Source organism: Planococcus citri, chromosome 3 (assembly GCF_950023065.1).
Source record: "Planococcus citri chromosome 3, ihPlaCitr1.1, whole genome shotgun sequence".
Taxonomy (NCBI): domain Eukaryota; kingdom Metazoa; phylum Arthropoda; class Insecta; order Hemiptera; family Pseudococcidae; genus Planococcus; species Planococcus citri.
The window spans coordinates 48,158,824-48,173,846 of record NC_088679.1 but is presented as its reverse complement, the minus strand read 5'-3'; the positions used below and the strand labels follow the sequence as shown (position 1 = coordinate 48,173,846).

The 15,023-nt window shown below is 32.8% G+C and overlaps 2 protein-coding genes and 1 long non-coding RNA gene across 7 annotated transcripts in view; 1 reads left to right on the top strand and 2 right to left on the bottom strand.

The window, feature by feature from the left end:
- Positions 1-8: 8 nt before the first annotated feature.
- On the bottom strand, positions 9-5,339 carry arx (asterix). Of its 3 annotated transcripts, none has more exons than XM_065358726.1 (6): positions 5,203-5,339; positions 1,520-1,727; positions 1,298-1,441; positions 1,062-1,205; positions 733-990; positions 9-641 (listed from the first exon to the last, which is right to left on the bottom strand). In XM_065358726.1, exons 2-5 carry the CDS (start codon positions 1,709-1,711, stop codon positions 733-735), a joined length of 738 nt encoding a protein of 245 aa, XP_065214798.1. In that variant the 5' UTR covers positions 1,712-1,727; positions 5,203-5,339; the 3' UTR covers positions 9-641. The 3 variants fall into 3 exon arrangements, with proteins under 3 accessions (XP_065214798.1, XP_065214797.1, XP_065214796.1); XM_065358725.1 differs by lacking the exon at positions 5,203-5,339 and adding an exon at positions 1,881-2,107; XM_065358724.1 differs by lacking the exon at positions 5,203-5,339 and adding an exon at positions 1,877-2,106.
- Positions 5,340-5,431: 92 nt separating this feature from the next.
- Positions 5,432-7,907, top strand: LOC135841651 (uncharacterized). 3 transcript variants are annotated; one of them, XR_010557962.1, is made up of 3 exons: positions 5,432-5,720; positions 5,802-6,094; positions 7,036-7,907. It is a non-coding gene; the product is annotated as an uncharacterized LOC135841651 (long non-coding RNA). The 3 variants fall into 3 exon arrangements; XR_010557961.1 differs by having other exon boundaries at positions 5,437-5,632; XR_010557963.1 differs by having other exon boundaries at positions 5,442-5,632; positions 7,072-7,907.
- The window catches only part of LOC135841648 (uncharacterized), a 70,618-nt gene continuing 61,988 nt past the window's right edge, over positions 6,394-15,023 (bottom strand). Inside the window, exons 3-5 of the mRNA XM_065358723.1 lie at positions 13,064-13,219; positions 7,980-8,089; positions 6,394-7,862 (exon numbers count right to left, since the gene is read on the bottom strand). Coding sequence (XP_065214795.1) covers positions 6,899-7,862; positions 7,980-8,089; positions 13,064-13,096 — 1,107 coding nt within the window. The 5' untranslated portion in view covers positions 13,097-13,219 and the 3' untranslated portion in view covers positions 6,394-6,898. The remainder of the gene's footprint in view (positions 7,863-7,979; positions 8,090-13,063; positions 13,220-15,023) is intronic.

The following is a 15,023-nucleotide window of genomic DNA, read 5'->3' as shown; positions in this document are numbered from 1 at the left end:
AGCACACATAAATCGAATGATCAGTATATTTACAATTTTTAAAACCAAATATCAACTTGAAAATTAAAGGAACACGACGAACGCGACCGAACAGGACGCGTTTTTGCAGTACAATAAAATGAGGTGCTTTGCAAACAAAATATGATAAACCAACTAAAGATTTTTTAAAATAAAAAACATATCATAAAAAAAATATCAACTAAAAGAAATGAACCTCTAAAAATAACTTGAGATAGCAACTGCGTTGTATTGAATTAACATTGGGAGAAGGGAGGGAGGGAGTAAAACTAAAAAATCAAACACATACCAACTTCTTACAATTTAAAATTTGATAATTTAAACATAAAATATTCGGTTCATAAAAATTATTTTCGAATTACACGCGTATCATTTTTTTAGCCATTGAAACATAGCGAATGCGAACGAAAAAATGAAAAATAGGTAACAATCACCAAACGGTTCAACAAGCGTTTTGAAATGATTATACATAATAAAATCACAGTTCAAAGTACTTCACTTCATGATAATTTCGCAAAAAAACGTGGTTCTTACTGTACACAAGAGAAAATAAATTTTACGATTACGTATCGAAGAAGTTGATATCTTCCGTCGACACATCATCCTCATCACACGATATCGCCCTAAAAGCAAACGCATTACGCAGGATTAAACTATTTTTTCTATTATGATCACGAGATAATCGAATAAGATAATTTTTAAATTAATTATTACTTAACGTCTTCCACGGCCAAATCCCATTTCATAATTTGAACTGACTTTGGGTGCATTTTTGCCTCTACCTCGACTTGTAGACGAAGTTGATTCAGGCTTGGATACACCGCCCATTTTTTTTTCAACCGTATTTCTAGCGGTACCAAACGAATAACTCGACGGACCGGAAGTCATTGTACGGTAACTAGCAACAGATTCGGAATCCTCGTGAGGCGGCTGATTCATTAAATGAATCTTTTTTTTTTCTTCTTCGGCGTTCTGGGAATATAACAAGATGTTGAAATTGAGGAAGTGAGATAATTTAAGCGTAGTATAAATATAATAATCACCATTCTTTCACGAGTCCTCATACGTTGCTCGAGCCTTAACGCTTTACGTTCCGCGGGCGGCTCGTTCGAATTACTCTGCAGTACACCTCTATCAAGGGCATTTTTTTTACACCTTTCAATGATATTCACGTCAGGATTGATTTCCTGTGAAATATTGTATAATAATGAAATTAGTAAAATGTTGAATAACAACGAAATCATTTCACTGTTACAACGATTTGAATCAAACAACTCACATCATCCCAATTTTCGTCGCTCGGAATTTCTACTTTTTTCATCGTATTCTTGTACAATTCTTCGACGACGGGATTTTGACTATCCTCTGTTTTATGCGTATACGTGTAAAATAACTCACGGTCCGGGCAAATAGTTTCATGATACTGTAGAAATCAAAAATAGAACAAGTGACAGATGTTGCTAAGATGTGTTCTACTACATATGTTTACGATTATACTTACAGCTAATTCGATTTGGGGAATTATATGGGTAGAATTGAACGGACACACGCGTTGCTCTTTGGCTACTTCTTCGTGCTGCCGTCTACATTTCACCAAGTGACGGGCCATTCGGAACTTTGGACAGGAATGCGCAGCATTATAAGGACACGTAACGAAATTTTGGGCATCTTCAAATCGCTCAGAATCATCCATTTCAAAATTTCAAAATCTAAAAATCAATGCACAACCGCACACGATTACAGCCTTTACGAAACTACGCAAATTTATTACATAAGATAGCTAGCAGTGACGACGGCGAAATATTTATGTACATGTACACTACACAGTGTGACAAACAGAAAAATTCAATTTACATACCTACTTTGAATACTATAACCACGAAATTGAAAATCAGAACACGCAAACAGTTATCTACTTGAGATGAGAACGTTAGGTTGGATACAACCAGCAGAATAATTCTTGAAACTTTCAAGACTCAAAATTTTAATTCATTTTTTCTGAAGTCCAATCTACAACATTTCAGTTCAGTGTACCGTTGGCGATAATCCAAACATTTCTGAGTCCTGTACCCAAGTAAACGAAAATATCACTCCTCTTCATCTCACAGATTCGGCGTCAACGAACATGTGTTGCACTCTGGCGGTGAAATGCATGAAACACATGTTATCATGCTGAAAGGGGGACATTTCCATACTCACGCACGCTTACACACGCGCACACACGACTTGTCGAGATGCGAATGAATGCGATTCTCTGCAAAAAGTCCCCCTTTCAGCAAGTCGATGGTGGCGCCGCCACGAGATGTTAACGCCGAATTGGAAAATAGAGACTTGTGCCATCGACCAGAGTCTGTTTTGTCAGTTTGCAGGTAGATGGGGTGCACTGGTGTCAGCGACATCGCCGACATCAGCGTCAAGAACCGAAGTGGTTTTCAGGGTAGGAGGGGGCAAAATCCCTTAAAATGCTTGCAAATTCGTGTTTTGACTTTTGAGAAGTAAAAACAGAAAACCTAAAAAAACGATTCACGATTGTATTTTTTTTAGCTTCAAAATTTTCGAATTAGATTTTTTTAGAATTGTTTTTAGAAATTAGGTATAGTTTCGAAACAAATTAAGATTTTGAAGATACATGTTTAGAAAAGTAAACAATTGATAGTTTTTTTTTTAATGTAAATGTATTTTGATTTTTGTGTACAATATATATATTTTTTTAAATAAATTTTTACGTAGAATAAGAAAAGCAGATCAGCACGAGGGCGAACGTTTTTGAAAATTTATACAATTCAACTTTCAAGAAGTAAAATATTTCGTATTCTTCAACTTTTCCACCCTAACATTTGGCGTCAGTCAGTTTGTAAACTTGCTTCATTCATACCTTGTGTACAATTTTTCAAAATTTTGTCAAAATCATAACATTTGCCTTTGCCAATTTTTATAGTCAATTTTTTGAAAAGTTTCGAGTAGGTAAATAACTTGTCAAAAACATTAAATTCATCGATTTTTGTTCTCAATTTTTCAAATTTTCTGAAAAGTTTCATTCAAGTTGCCAAATTAAAATCACAAAATTTGCTTTTTTCGTACTTAGTCAATTTTTCAAAATTAACCCGAGTCGTCAGTTTGCATTTTCAAGCTGTTCCAAACAGTTGGGAATTATTTATTGTGTTTATCTTGTTGGTCATGGAATTCTTTTATTCGTTTTCATTTTTTTTTTTTTTTGTATCATTTATAGCATCGCTTAGGTAAGCAGGATTTTTTGTAGGGGCATGCGACTGCGACGGCACGCAGGCGCAGTGCTCCAAAGAAAATTTTGAAAATAGCGAAAAATTACCATAAAACGATAAAAGTGAAAGGAATGAAAGGATTTTGAGGGGAAAATGAAAGCGCGCCCCCGAAAAAGAAGAGACAAAAAAGGGTCTTCTTATTACATATTAAGTTTGACTACTTATTCGTTCGTGTCTATTTTAAATTTTTGAATTTTTTCAATAGGTAGGTAATTTGTTTGAGTTTTTTTCAAATTACTATTTGACTACCTAATTTTGTTTATTCGTTGATACGATAAGTAATTATTGAATTCAAGTATAAAGTTGTTCAAAGTGATTGAATTATTTTTCAGTTCGTTTTCGGTTTCTCATTTTGCATTCTTCTTTTGTTCGTACTAGCTGATAAGTTATGTCAATTTTGAATTTTTGAAATGTTTTCTAAGTGATTGAATTTTTCGTCTTACCTATTCGTTTTCGTTTATTTTTAAATTTTTATCATAGGCATTAATAGTTTAAATAGTTAAATACTATTTATATTTATTGAAAGTTGGAGATCTCAATTTAAAATTCATGACTCATGTTGGATTTAAGGCTTTGATATCTAAAACATAAAAAATTTAAAATGTTGATTAATAATTTTTGTTCATCCTATGGAATACCTACTCGACGTCGATCTAAACCAAAACAGAAAACACTGGTCAGTGTCAGTGGGTCAGTGCCCAGTTTCGGTTTTCGGTGTCCGAGAGGGAAAAAATGCACCCCATCCACATGCGAGCTGACAAAACGAACATCGCACCGTTTTTTTAAAAATTTTGCCAGTGCGCCACTGTGCCAGATATTTATTTTTTTCTCGCTTCGTTTCTTCGTAAATTTTTTCCTCGTAATAAATTAATTCAATTTTCAATTTTCCATTAGTCCATTCCATCTCTCTAAGTCTATTAAAATTTTTTTCACGGTTGTCGTTCTCGTTGTCTGTCCGCCGCTTCAATTTTCAAATCCTATTGAAGGGGTATCAACTATCAAGTACGGGTACTTGTAATTTTGTGAACAGATTTTCAATTTTTTTAGAAGTTGAGTTCGGCCGACACGTGGCACATAGCTCTCATATTTTCTTATTCAGTGTTCATTGTTAAAATTAATAAGCATCAACGATAGTCGAAAGATGGGGTTTCAACTTTACTACAGCTGTCTCAAAAAGGAAATTTTTCTCGATGAATATTTTACCATATTTTTGATAATGCTTCCTGTCATTTAAGCGATGTTTCACTCGTTTTACCTGTCGTCCAAACGCTTTTTTGTAATCAAGTCGACTGTTTGTCGTTCTATTTATCTGTTAATCCCATCCATTTTTCATCATTTCATAAAGAAAGAAAACTGAACGAGAATAAATACTTTATGAGTCATTCTTATTTCTCATTCGCTTGATTAAATAAAAACATACTTACTTAGGTACCTAACTGGTAAACAAATGAATAATAGGTACCGATAAAATTCCGTTCAGGCATACAAAAGATAGGAAGGTATGTGTGGATAGAAGCACGTATGTTTCTGAGGGTTTATTCTAAATCGCTTTACTTGTATCCGAGCCAGAAAAAAAAACAAAGAATTTATCAAAAATACTGTGTAGATGAACTGAAAATATCAAACACAGTTCAGATAAAATAGGAATCGCAAGCATGTGGGAAAATAACGCATACGTGATAAAATGAAGGGACGGATGAACAAATAGGAGATATGAGAACAAAAATCATTATAATTTCGGTTTATGTATTCCAGATTAGATTCTCTCTTCAGTGTGTTTTCCATTTGTACTTGTACATATTTATCACTAGGTAGGACTGCATTTAAATAATCTAGGTAGGGTGTCACAGGCACAGGCATAAGTGAAGCGGTGGGCTCAAGTGGAACAACGACGATTACTTACTCGAAAAATATTGGTAGTTTACTTTACACTGAGTGGTCAATGTTGTGCAATTATACTCTGTTCATAAGAGAGATGAGAGACGTCAATCAAAGAGACATTCACATATTTTTCCATCATTTGGTGCTTGTATTTTGTCGCGCACTTTTTGCTGCACAGTGTATTAAATCAACGTAATCGCCTATCCCCTCGGTATACCGAATTGTCTTTAGAGTTTGACTGACGTGTCATTCTTTAATTAGTTTAATTTGAACAGAGCACATTTTCTGCATCAAGGAAGTGAGTTGGCAACTCATGTACAAAGTTATCTTTGAGAAAAAATTCAAAAAAAAAAAATTTGAGAAGTCAAAAAACTTTTTCAACTTTTTAAAGTGAAATTTAAATCGTATTTTTCTGTGACTGAAAATTTATGTTGAATACTGCCACATAACAAGTAAGTGCACTATTTCACTTAAGCTTACTGTATATCAGTTTGAAAGTTTCTTGAAATAATTAGTTGTTTTTCATTTTTCAGTACACACGTATGTAATGACATTTTTTTCCAAAAAATGAAACTTGATAACAATGATAATTTTACACTTCTTATTCATTGTTCATTGTAGAATGACGCGAATTCAAATTCGATCAACAGATTGTGAAAAACACAGTGAGCTGTTGTTAAAGAAGCAAATCATCAAACTGTGAAAGGCGAAGAGGCGCATGTCAAGATTGCTGAAGGATTCAAAATTCCAAAAATTCTGCGGCTCAAGTTTTTGGACCAAATTCTAAAAATGAGGAGGCATTTTGTAGCCAAAGGATGGGGCTATATGTACAACAAGATATTTACAGGGGTTCAAAGTTGAAATGGACAGTCACACATCTTCGAGATATTTGGACAAAAATTCACCAGATTTAGGTAGGCCCTTGATTCATCATTGATTTCTCAATTTAGCGATCATAATATGTATTTGCAACAACGTTTGTATGATTGGTTGCAGTTTATATTTTCAAGGTATCTATGTATAAATATGGGAATAACGGTATAATCATACAACAATGGGCACCTATCTTTTGAAAAAATATTGTGATAAATCAAAATAATCCTCACTTTTTCCCCTTCAAAATCCCTACATCTCTAGTTCGAACTGATGTCTATTTTTAATATATCTGTGTAAAAGTCTACTATACTATACTAACAACCAACAAACGAACAAATTTTTCTTAGCAATCTCATGTATTTTGTAATTCAACAATAACAAAATCATTGAAATTGAAAAAAACTGTTAACAAATACTAAAATGCAAATAGTTGCATTGCAAAAAATACTTTCTTCTCAGTGAGTTCTCAATAAGGAACTGAGTGATCTACGAGTATAAAAATTTTAGAAAGCTTTATCTTGCACACCTAATAATTTACATGATACAAGTAGTGAAATCTTACATAAGTACTTACCTACTTCAACTATGACAATAAAATAACTCGCTGTTACACAAAAAGTTTAAAAATAAAGAAACTGAGACAGTAATAGTTATAAGTAAGACAAAACAAAATGAAATCCAAAAACAAACAACTATATACAATTTTATAAATAAAAAAAGATAGGGAGTATTACATAAATACATATGTACAATTTTTAATTGAAATTATTCATAAGTTGAAGTGGACAACACATCTGGAAATGCCTAACTGGAAAAGGATATACCTACTTACCATGTAAATCCTAATCATTGGTAGATTTTCTTTTTTTCTTCTTATTATTTTTAAAAAACTTATCCTTGAGTTTTTTGTTGGGGATAAGTTCACAACGACAACCACTTCTAACTTGAATATAATCTAATATATATTTATGTTCTCCAGGTCTTGGAGTATTAAAAAATGATCCGATATTTTCAGGATCTTCATTTTCAGGATCTTGTATCACTACAGCATAAGAATAAGAATATTTCTGTACACAACGCGATCTATTATGAAATCGCTTCTCCATGAACCTACAAGGTTGATCTACAACCTCATCTTTACATGAAATCTCGTGAAATTGTTGTTGTTTCTTTCCTTCTCGGAACAACGTTACATAATTTCCTTCAGTATTTATACCACCTATTGGAGCTGTTAATACATGGTCTTCTGGACAACAGCCCACCCCCTCGAACTCTTCGCCACCTTCAATTAAAAGCAGTTCTTCAACCTGGCGTGCATTTAGCCAAGAATGATTGTCATAAGGATACTTCAATGTAGTTGGTTCCACTTTCGTTGTGTTGTCTAAAGGAGGTGTTCCTGTGACCAGTCCTGCTACTGTTGTATTGTCTGAAGGATATGTTCCTGTGACTGGGCCTGCTACTGTTGTATTGTCTGAAGGATATGTTCCTGTGACTGGGCCTGCTACCGTTGTATTGGCTGAAGGATATGTCCCTGTAACTGGCCCTGCTACCGTTGTATTGTTATCAGGATATTTTGCCGTAATTGGTGCCACTGTTGTTGCATTCTCTACGGGATATTTAGCAATTGCTGACCCTTCTGCATTGTCTACAGAATATTTCACTGATGCTGGATCTATTGTTGTATTGTCAAACGGATATCTTACTGATATTGGCCATGGTGTTACGTCATCTATAGGATATTCTATTACAACTGGCCCGCGTACTCTTGCACTTCCATTGGTAAAGTTTGTAAATATGTCGTCATCTCTAAAATTTTATGGATAAAAAATAAAATAATGTTAACAATGTAAACAGCACACCATATTATTTAGGTAGGTACTATAATGCATGTCTAGGTAGGTAGTCTTTTAAATTTATGCTTACGTTTCTACATCTCTGAAACTAAAAGAATTATATTGATGTCGTCTGGTTAAAGGTGAGCCATACAACAGAGTGAAATTACTTAGGAAGAGGATGGCGGCGAGCAAGAGTACCTGTAATGAAAAATATACCTATTTTAATTATTTTTCAAGAATTTTATTCTATGATTCTAAATAGTGGGAAAAGTATTTTCAGACTGGAGAAGTTCTTTTTTCATATAAATTCTTGAAGACAATTGGTCAAGAACGATCTGGTTGTACAAAGGCGAGGGTGAAGGAGAGGAGATTTCAGAGTGAAATAAAGAAAGCATAAGCTATGCTATTCTACAAGTTTTTTGCAGACGTTAGGAAAACAACTAGGTATTTGTAACACTTCATCTCTATATTAAGTAATAAATTGCCCAGTAGGTAAATCAAAAGACAAAATTCCGACTTAATTATCTACTAATTTTTTGAAAATTGAAATTTTGGTCGAAAATTTGTAACCTATTAACGAACGAAAACTAATTGCATAAAACTTGGATCATTCACAAAAACAAGTTGTTAAGATTTATATTGTTTTCAAATTAAAAATAATAAGAAAATTTTATGCAGAGACCAGAGATGAATTGAGAAGGTTTTGGAATTGAATTAGTCATATAGTATCTAGCTTGCTGTGTATATTTTACATACATACATAGACATACCTACACCTCGCTGCCATAAATCAGAAAGGACAGACGATAGAATCATACCTAAGTCTGTAATTTATACATTAAAAGATACTTAATTAGACAAGTTTCCAGGCGAATATTCGTATAGAAGGTAAAAGTGAATATTATTACGAGGATACCGATGAAGCGATTCGCCGTAGAGGTACTTATGTAAAATAAATAGTACGAAAACCTAGGTAATGATGCGTGATTTAGTTTTGTTGTTGCAGTAGTTCAATGAAATATCGTCTGAGAAGAGAAAACATTTGGGAAATTTATTTCAAAAATGAAAATAACGATTACCTATTTAAAAATCAATCTATAGGTTATTAGGTAATACACATAGTTTAACAAAAATACAATTTTTTAATTCTGGTACTTTATGTAAAATAATTTTGTCAAAAATTTCTCATCAGTGATAATTTTTCCACCACCTAAGGAAGGCAGTCAAATTATCGTAAACTCAAGTATGTTTGTGTGCTTAACCTACAATTTGCAGGAACGACGATGCATTCATTTGAAACGTTATTTTTAAAAATCATAACATGGGTAGTGGCAGTGGCTAAGCTACATATTACATACTTCACGCAGAAAATGTTGAAATACACCCCCCCCCCAAATATTATTTCAATTTACAAGAAAGTTCTAGTTAATTTTATCCGAATGAAATAGATTGGATGCATATGTGTGCATTTATTTTTTATGATATGCACACGCTGATATTTTGAAAATGTTAAAAATATTAAATTAAGATGTAGAATTGTATCACGATAAAACAGCTGTTAACGGTGTCAGATTTGTAATACAAATCACAGTGGATAAGGATATCCCGCTGCGTTGTGATATAGTATAGACATTATGTGTCTACGAATGATTAATTTTGAATTTAAAACAAAATTATATTAATGTATGCCCACTAGTAGGTTTACGTGTTTAAAAAAAAACTACAGGAAGGTAATTGTATTTCAAATATACCGCAGCTATTAGATATGCATGTAGGTAATGCACAAGTGATATCCATGGATACATGTAAGTTTTAGATTAATCTTACGAAAATATTCTGTTGCATAGAAGTTCAAGTATGTGAGCTGATGGGAAAATTTTTTTGTATGCATTAGGTATCTACTACATGCGTTTCATAATATTAAATGAGAACCATATGCAAATCAGCAAGCATAGGAAGATATGTACCTACTGGCTACTTAATTTATAATTTAACCAAATTCTTAGGTACTCAATGAATTTTGATTTATACTAATATGAGCATATGTATCAGATCAGATCTATATTATTAGTACTCAGGTACTTACCTACATACAAATATTTATTGAACAGAAAATTGAGCAAAAAAAATTTCAAAGTTTGAAATTGTCCACTTTGTAGGAAAAAAACTTTTTGAACTCACTATAGCTTCAAAATGTATACCTAAGTATAAAACTTTTTTCTGCTGCTCAAGTTTACTTCCAAATTTTCGAACAATTTTTGAAAAAAAAAAAAAACAGGTTAAAATTTGAAAAACAAATCTTATTGGAACCTGAGTTGAAATTTATTCATTTTTTTCATAAATGCCTACTATTTAAAAAAAATCTTATTTAAGGTAGTCGCTTATGAGAAATATTAGCCAAATTCCTCCAGGTACGCTACAAAATAATAGTCCGAGTAAATCCAACAGCACTTAATTTTGAGAGAAAACGAACAAACTGCTTGAAAAAAAATGAAAGAACCCTATATAGATACCTACCTAATTATTTTTATTGAAAAAAAATTTTCAGCAGTCAATAAATCAATAATTAATCCATGCAAAATTCTTTTATGACGGGTAATCACCTGTTCAATAAAAACGACCGGAAGAGTAAGAAGTTTAGCTCGAATTAATTGCGAATCATTACCCACTCAACGTGTAACAAATGAGGCCGTCTGCGTTAACTGAAGGCAAATTCATCTTCATGTCGTTAGCATCACGACGAAGATGCGAAAGCTCTTTGCGTAGGTAGGAAGGAACCTTTCCCTTTCATCCTGTAGCTACAAGATTATTGTCTAGACAGCTTTATCTAAGCGTACATGGCGATTTTATTCCCTTCCTTACTTTGATCATTCGTTCCAACTTTTACCCAAACTCTATCACTCTAGTTACCGATGCCAAATTTATTTAATCATGTTACCTACACATTATCACAAGACGCACTTAGTTTAGTAGCCGTTTCAGAGGTTTGAAATTGGCGCGAAAAAAATTTGCCAAAAGAAAATTCATGGTGATTATTAATTTTATTCGCTTTGTGGTACCTACCTAACTATAATAATTGTTATGTAGGTAATTTAATTGGCCCTTTCTTTTCAACTCGTGTACATTTTACACGTGTATAAAATTTTATTACTTACGATTTCATGTAGGTTGCCTTGTTTCTCTTTCACCCAATCAATTTTTCAGTAGGTACTCCCTAATTAACAGGTGATTTGGAGGGTATAAACACGTCGTTTTTTCCCGCTTGTATCAATATTTACTAACATTTCAACGTACAAACGCCGTAAATATTTAGTAATAGGCAACAATTTTAGCATACAAATACGCAATACAGACATTTTTTAATTTCAATAATTCAACTGCTCGTCGCTAGAATTTGAAATGTTCGTTTGTTCTACGAAAATTTAAAATATAGGTACTTATTTATGTAGGCTACAATGTTTTTCTGCGTAGTCATGAGCAAGGTTTTATTGTTCGATTAAGATTAATCGAATTATACATTGTACTCCTAGATGTGTAAGTTGTAAACATTTTAAAAATAAAATACCTTCACTGCCTGGTGCGGATTGGAGACCCCTCCCCCTCAAAAAAAAAAGAAAATCACTAGATATAAATTTAGTGAAAGTTCAAAACAGTTTCCACTTCTCTTTACAGATTTTTTTGGAGATTAAAAAAAACAAAGCAAAAGAAATGTTTTTTTTTATTCAAGAAAATTTTGAAACATTTGTATACCAAGGATGGATTGAGAAAAAAACGTTGGAGAATTTTTACCGAATTCAATAATGAAAATCTTCATTTTGAGTTGAAAGTCACTCAGAAAATTCTCCAACTTCGGAGATGCCCCTGGAGGTGAGATATGAGTTTTCAAAGAGAGGGAATTTTCGAAAAATCGTGTGTTTTCGCCCTAACCTCTACTTATCCTATTGAGAAAAATGACCCAGTTCCGAAAGATGGTATTTGAGATTCTGGGCCGACCTTATAGCTTCTGCTATCAAAGTCCAACACCCCATTAATGGTCCCACTTGAGTACCTAACTACCTGTACCTAAATTCGTATTTTGAAATTTTTTTCTACTGAAATATTAAAACCGAAAAAATTTGATTAGTAAGTTTTTGGATATTTTTCTCGATTTTATGAAATTGGCAATAAAGATCGAGAAGTTGGCATCACCGTGCTTCAAAGCGCATTTCCCCAGTTTAAGAAATTAATGCGAAATACGCATGTAAGTATTTGAGAAGAAGAAATTTTTTGAATCGCAAATTTACCCAAAAATAAACAATTTATGTACAAAATTTCAACCTCTCGATGGAACCGTGAGAATGATCTTATATTTTTATGGCAATGGCCTGGGTTGATGCAGAATCTCAAATAGGTACTAATTTTTTGAAACTAGAGCTTTTTTCAAACAGGTTACTTACCTATGTAGTGGATAGAGCGAAAAAACCACGATTTTTTCAAAAATGCACCCTCTTTGAGAACCCATAAGTAAATATCTTTCCTCCAGCAGCACCTATTTCGAAGTTGAAATTTATTTGTGAGTGTCTTTCAATTGAGCCGCTATAATGTAAGTACAGGTAATATGTTTAGAGACTTCGTACTTAGAAGTTCTTATAATATTTAATTTTTTGTCAACCTGATTGGTTTATTCTTATGAAGTGGGTAACATTGCGTCGTTCAAATAAAGTATAGAGCTGGTTGTTTCATTCTCAAGATGAGATGAAATTATATAAGGAAAAGAGTTAATGAATGAAAAGGAAGGGAAATACGAGCCCATTGTTATCAGTTTTTTAAAAAAAATCAAACAAATAGACACCTATCAAAGTAGTTTGCCATAAGTATTGAAATTCGAAATTAGGCATTTTTGACATAAATATGTTTATACTGATTTTTGAAAACTTGAAGAAGAAATTGTTAAATTCTCCTTTATTATTTTGTCAAACTTAAAAAAAAAATTGAATAAAAAAAACATATATCCACGATTTGAACCTTCTCTTGCTGAGGAATCTTGGAGACTTCAGAACAATTTTATTTATATCCTACCTACTCATAATTTTTTAGCAGAAATTCTTGGAAAGAAGTTTTCGATTCCCTGAAATTTTGGTAGATAATAGATATGTAGGTAGTTAATATTCGAATAATGCAGCGTGAACTTACCGCAGTCGAAGCTGGAATAGTGACTATTTGCATAGTTTTTGCAATGCCTTGGGGGGATGAACCCCGTTGGTGGTCGACCTTCGTAAGGGTCGACCAGCAGCGCCGAGATTTTCAGGTCCCGTTCTGCTCTATCATACCAGCTTCTCCATCTGATTCCTGGTAACAAAAGAAAACAAATACTCTTCATTAATATATTTCATTTTTCATAATCACACTTCGTTTATAAATAACATCATTGGGTATTGAACCCAAAAGCCAATTTTTTCGTTTCTCCATTGGTTATACTGTTGCGTAGGCGATGCATAGATTTACTCAAAGGACTAAGTATATATTTCATTGGGGAAGTTGATGATCCGTTCCCTTAAGATTCCCAAAACACCTTCTTAGCTTACGTTAGCTCAATGGTAAATTTTTCCATTAAAGGTAAGAAGAGGTAACAGGGAAGGTTTTTGTAGCAAAGCTCGATGAAATTCAAGCACGAAATACATACAGTATAATTAGGAGGTAAATATAATTATAATTTTTCGATTGAGTTGTAGGGTCTCAATTATACATATATCAACAGAAGCCTATTTTTATACCTATCTATATAGGTATATTTATCCTATCTGAACGTGAATTTTAGAATGCGAAATTAGTGAATAGGTAGGTACCTAATGAAATATGCATATGTAGTGAACACATTCGAAGAAAAATTTAATAATATGCTGAATGAACACAAAAAATAAAGCCGTTTTAAAATGTGATGGCTGAAAAATATGAAAACAGAATCTAGACATAATATGGTATCCGTTCATTTTTTATTTTAAAGCCAACTAGTCATTTAAGTATCTATGGTATTTAATACATAAGAATTGCCTATAATTCACATAAGTGTAAGTACATTCGCGAATGTGGAATCTACAAGATACATGCTTTTAAAACCTTTTACTAAAAATTGGTAAGTCGTAAAATTTACTACTGAATTTGCACAAAAATCATAAATAATCCATATTTTTATTGATTCTGCCACGAAGATTTTGGCGAAATTTAAACAAAAATTATATTAGTCGGTAAGTACGGAAATCACACTCGAGTAATTTAAATTCAACTATACCTATAAGATCACACCATCACCGAATATACCTATACTTAAATGAGCAAAATTGAAACGAATACGCCAATTTACATGAACCCACTAACAAAAGTAGAGAAATTTTTATAGCGGATTAAATTTATTTGAATATTGAAAAAAAGGAAAGAGTAGGTAGGTACTTTTCGGATGAATTCGAAAAAGTAGTATTTTGTCAGAGTTTTTAAAAATAAGCATGAAAAATATACAAAATCCAACTAATCCTTTTCAATTACGGGCGCTATCCTTGCCAATGGCATATTGGTCAAGTTCTCGTTGTTTGCGTAAATAACGGATTAATTCGATGGCAATGCTTTCTGTGTATTACTTACGTGCAGAATATTACACATTTGCTTGATTTGTTACGCTTTATTTTCTACTCATTTTTCCAAAAACCTTGACAGTTTCAATGATAGGCGTCAAGTGTTTGTACATATCCATCCGTATTAATAATTATACAAATAGCTTCTTTAATTATAAAGCATTAATCAAATCAGCTTCTCTCACGAGTACACGTGCAGTGCATCTTTTAAAATTATTTACGCTCACCTATACCGGGAAAAATCACCTCGCTATATATCGCTGCATTAATTTCGTTCACCGCTCAACAACAGTATGATTACCTACCTACCTATATAAAAAAGAGCATAGCATCGCGTTGACTAAAAATAACCGCGAGCTTTTTGCGGAAGATTGATTTTTTGTATTTTGACACAAGTTATGATGTTTTCCTATTCAGTTTTTAATTGATTAATTTTTCACATGATAGACATGAAAAATATAACCTTGGAAATGCATTTTCCGCTGCAGCTATTCTGCTCGGGTGTCATTTATTCAGTTTGTCGTGTG

What these genes read in the sequence shown, in the direction of transcription:
- arx (XM_065358726.1), bottom strand. Translation starts at nt 1,711, where the DNA reads ATGGATGATTCTGAGCGATTTGAAGATGCCCAAAATTTCGTTACGTGT. An exon ending in GCGACGAAAATTGGGATGAT is followed by an intron (nt 1,206 to 1,297) that starts GTGAGTTGTTTG and finishes AATATTTCACAG; the next exon opens with GAAATCAATCCTGACGTGAA. An exon ending in TGAGGACTCGTGAAAGAATG is followed by an intron (nt 991 to 1,061) that starts GTGATTATTATA and finishes TTATATTCCCAG; the next exon opens with AACGCCGAAGAAGAAAAAAA.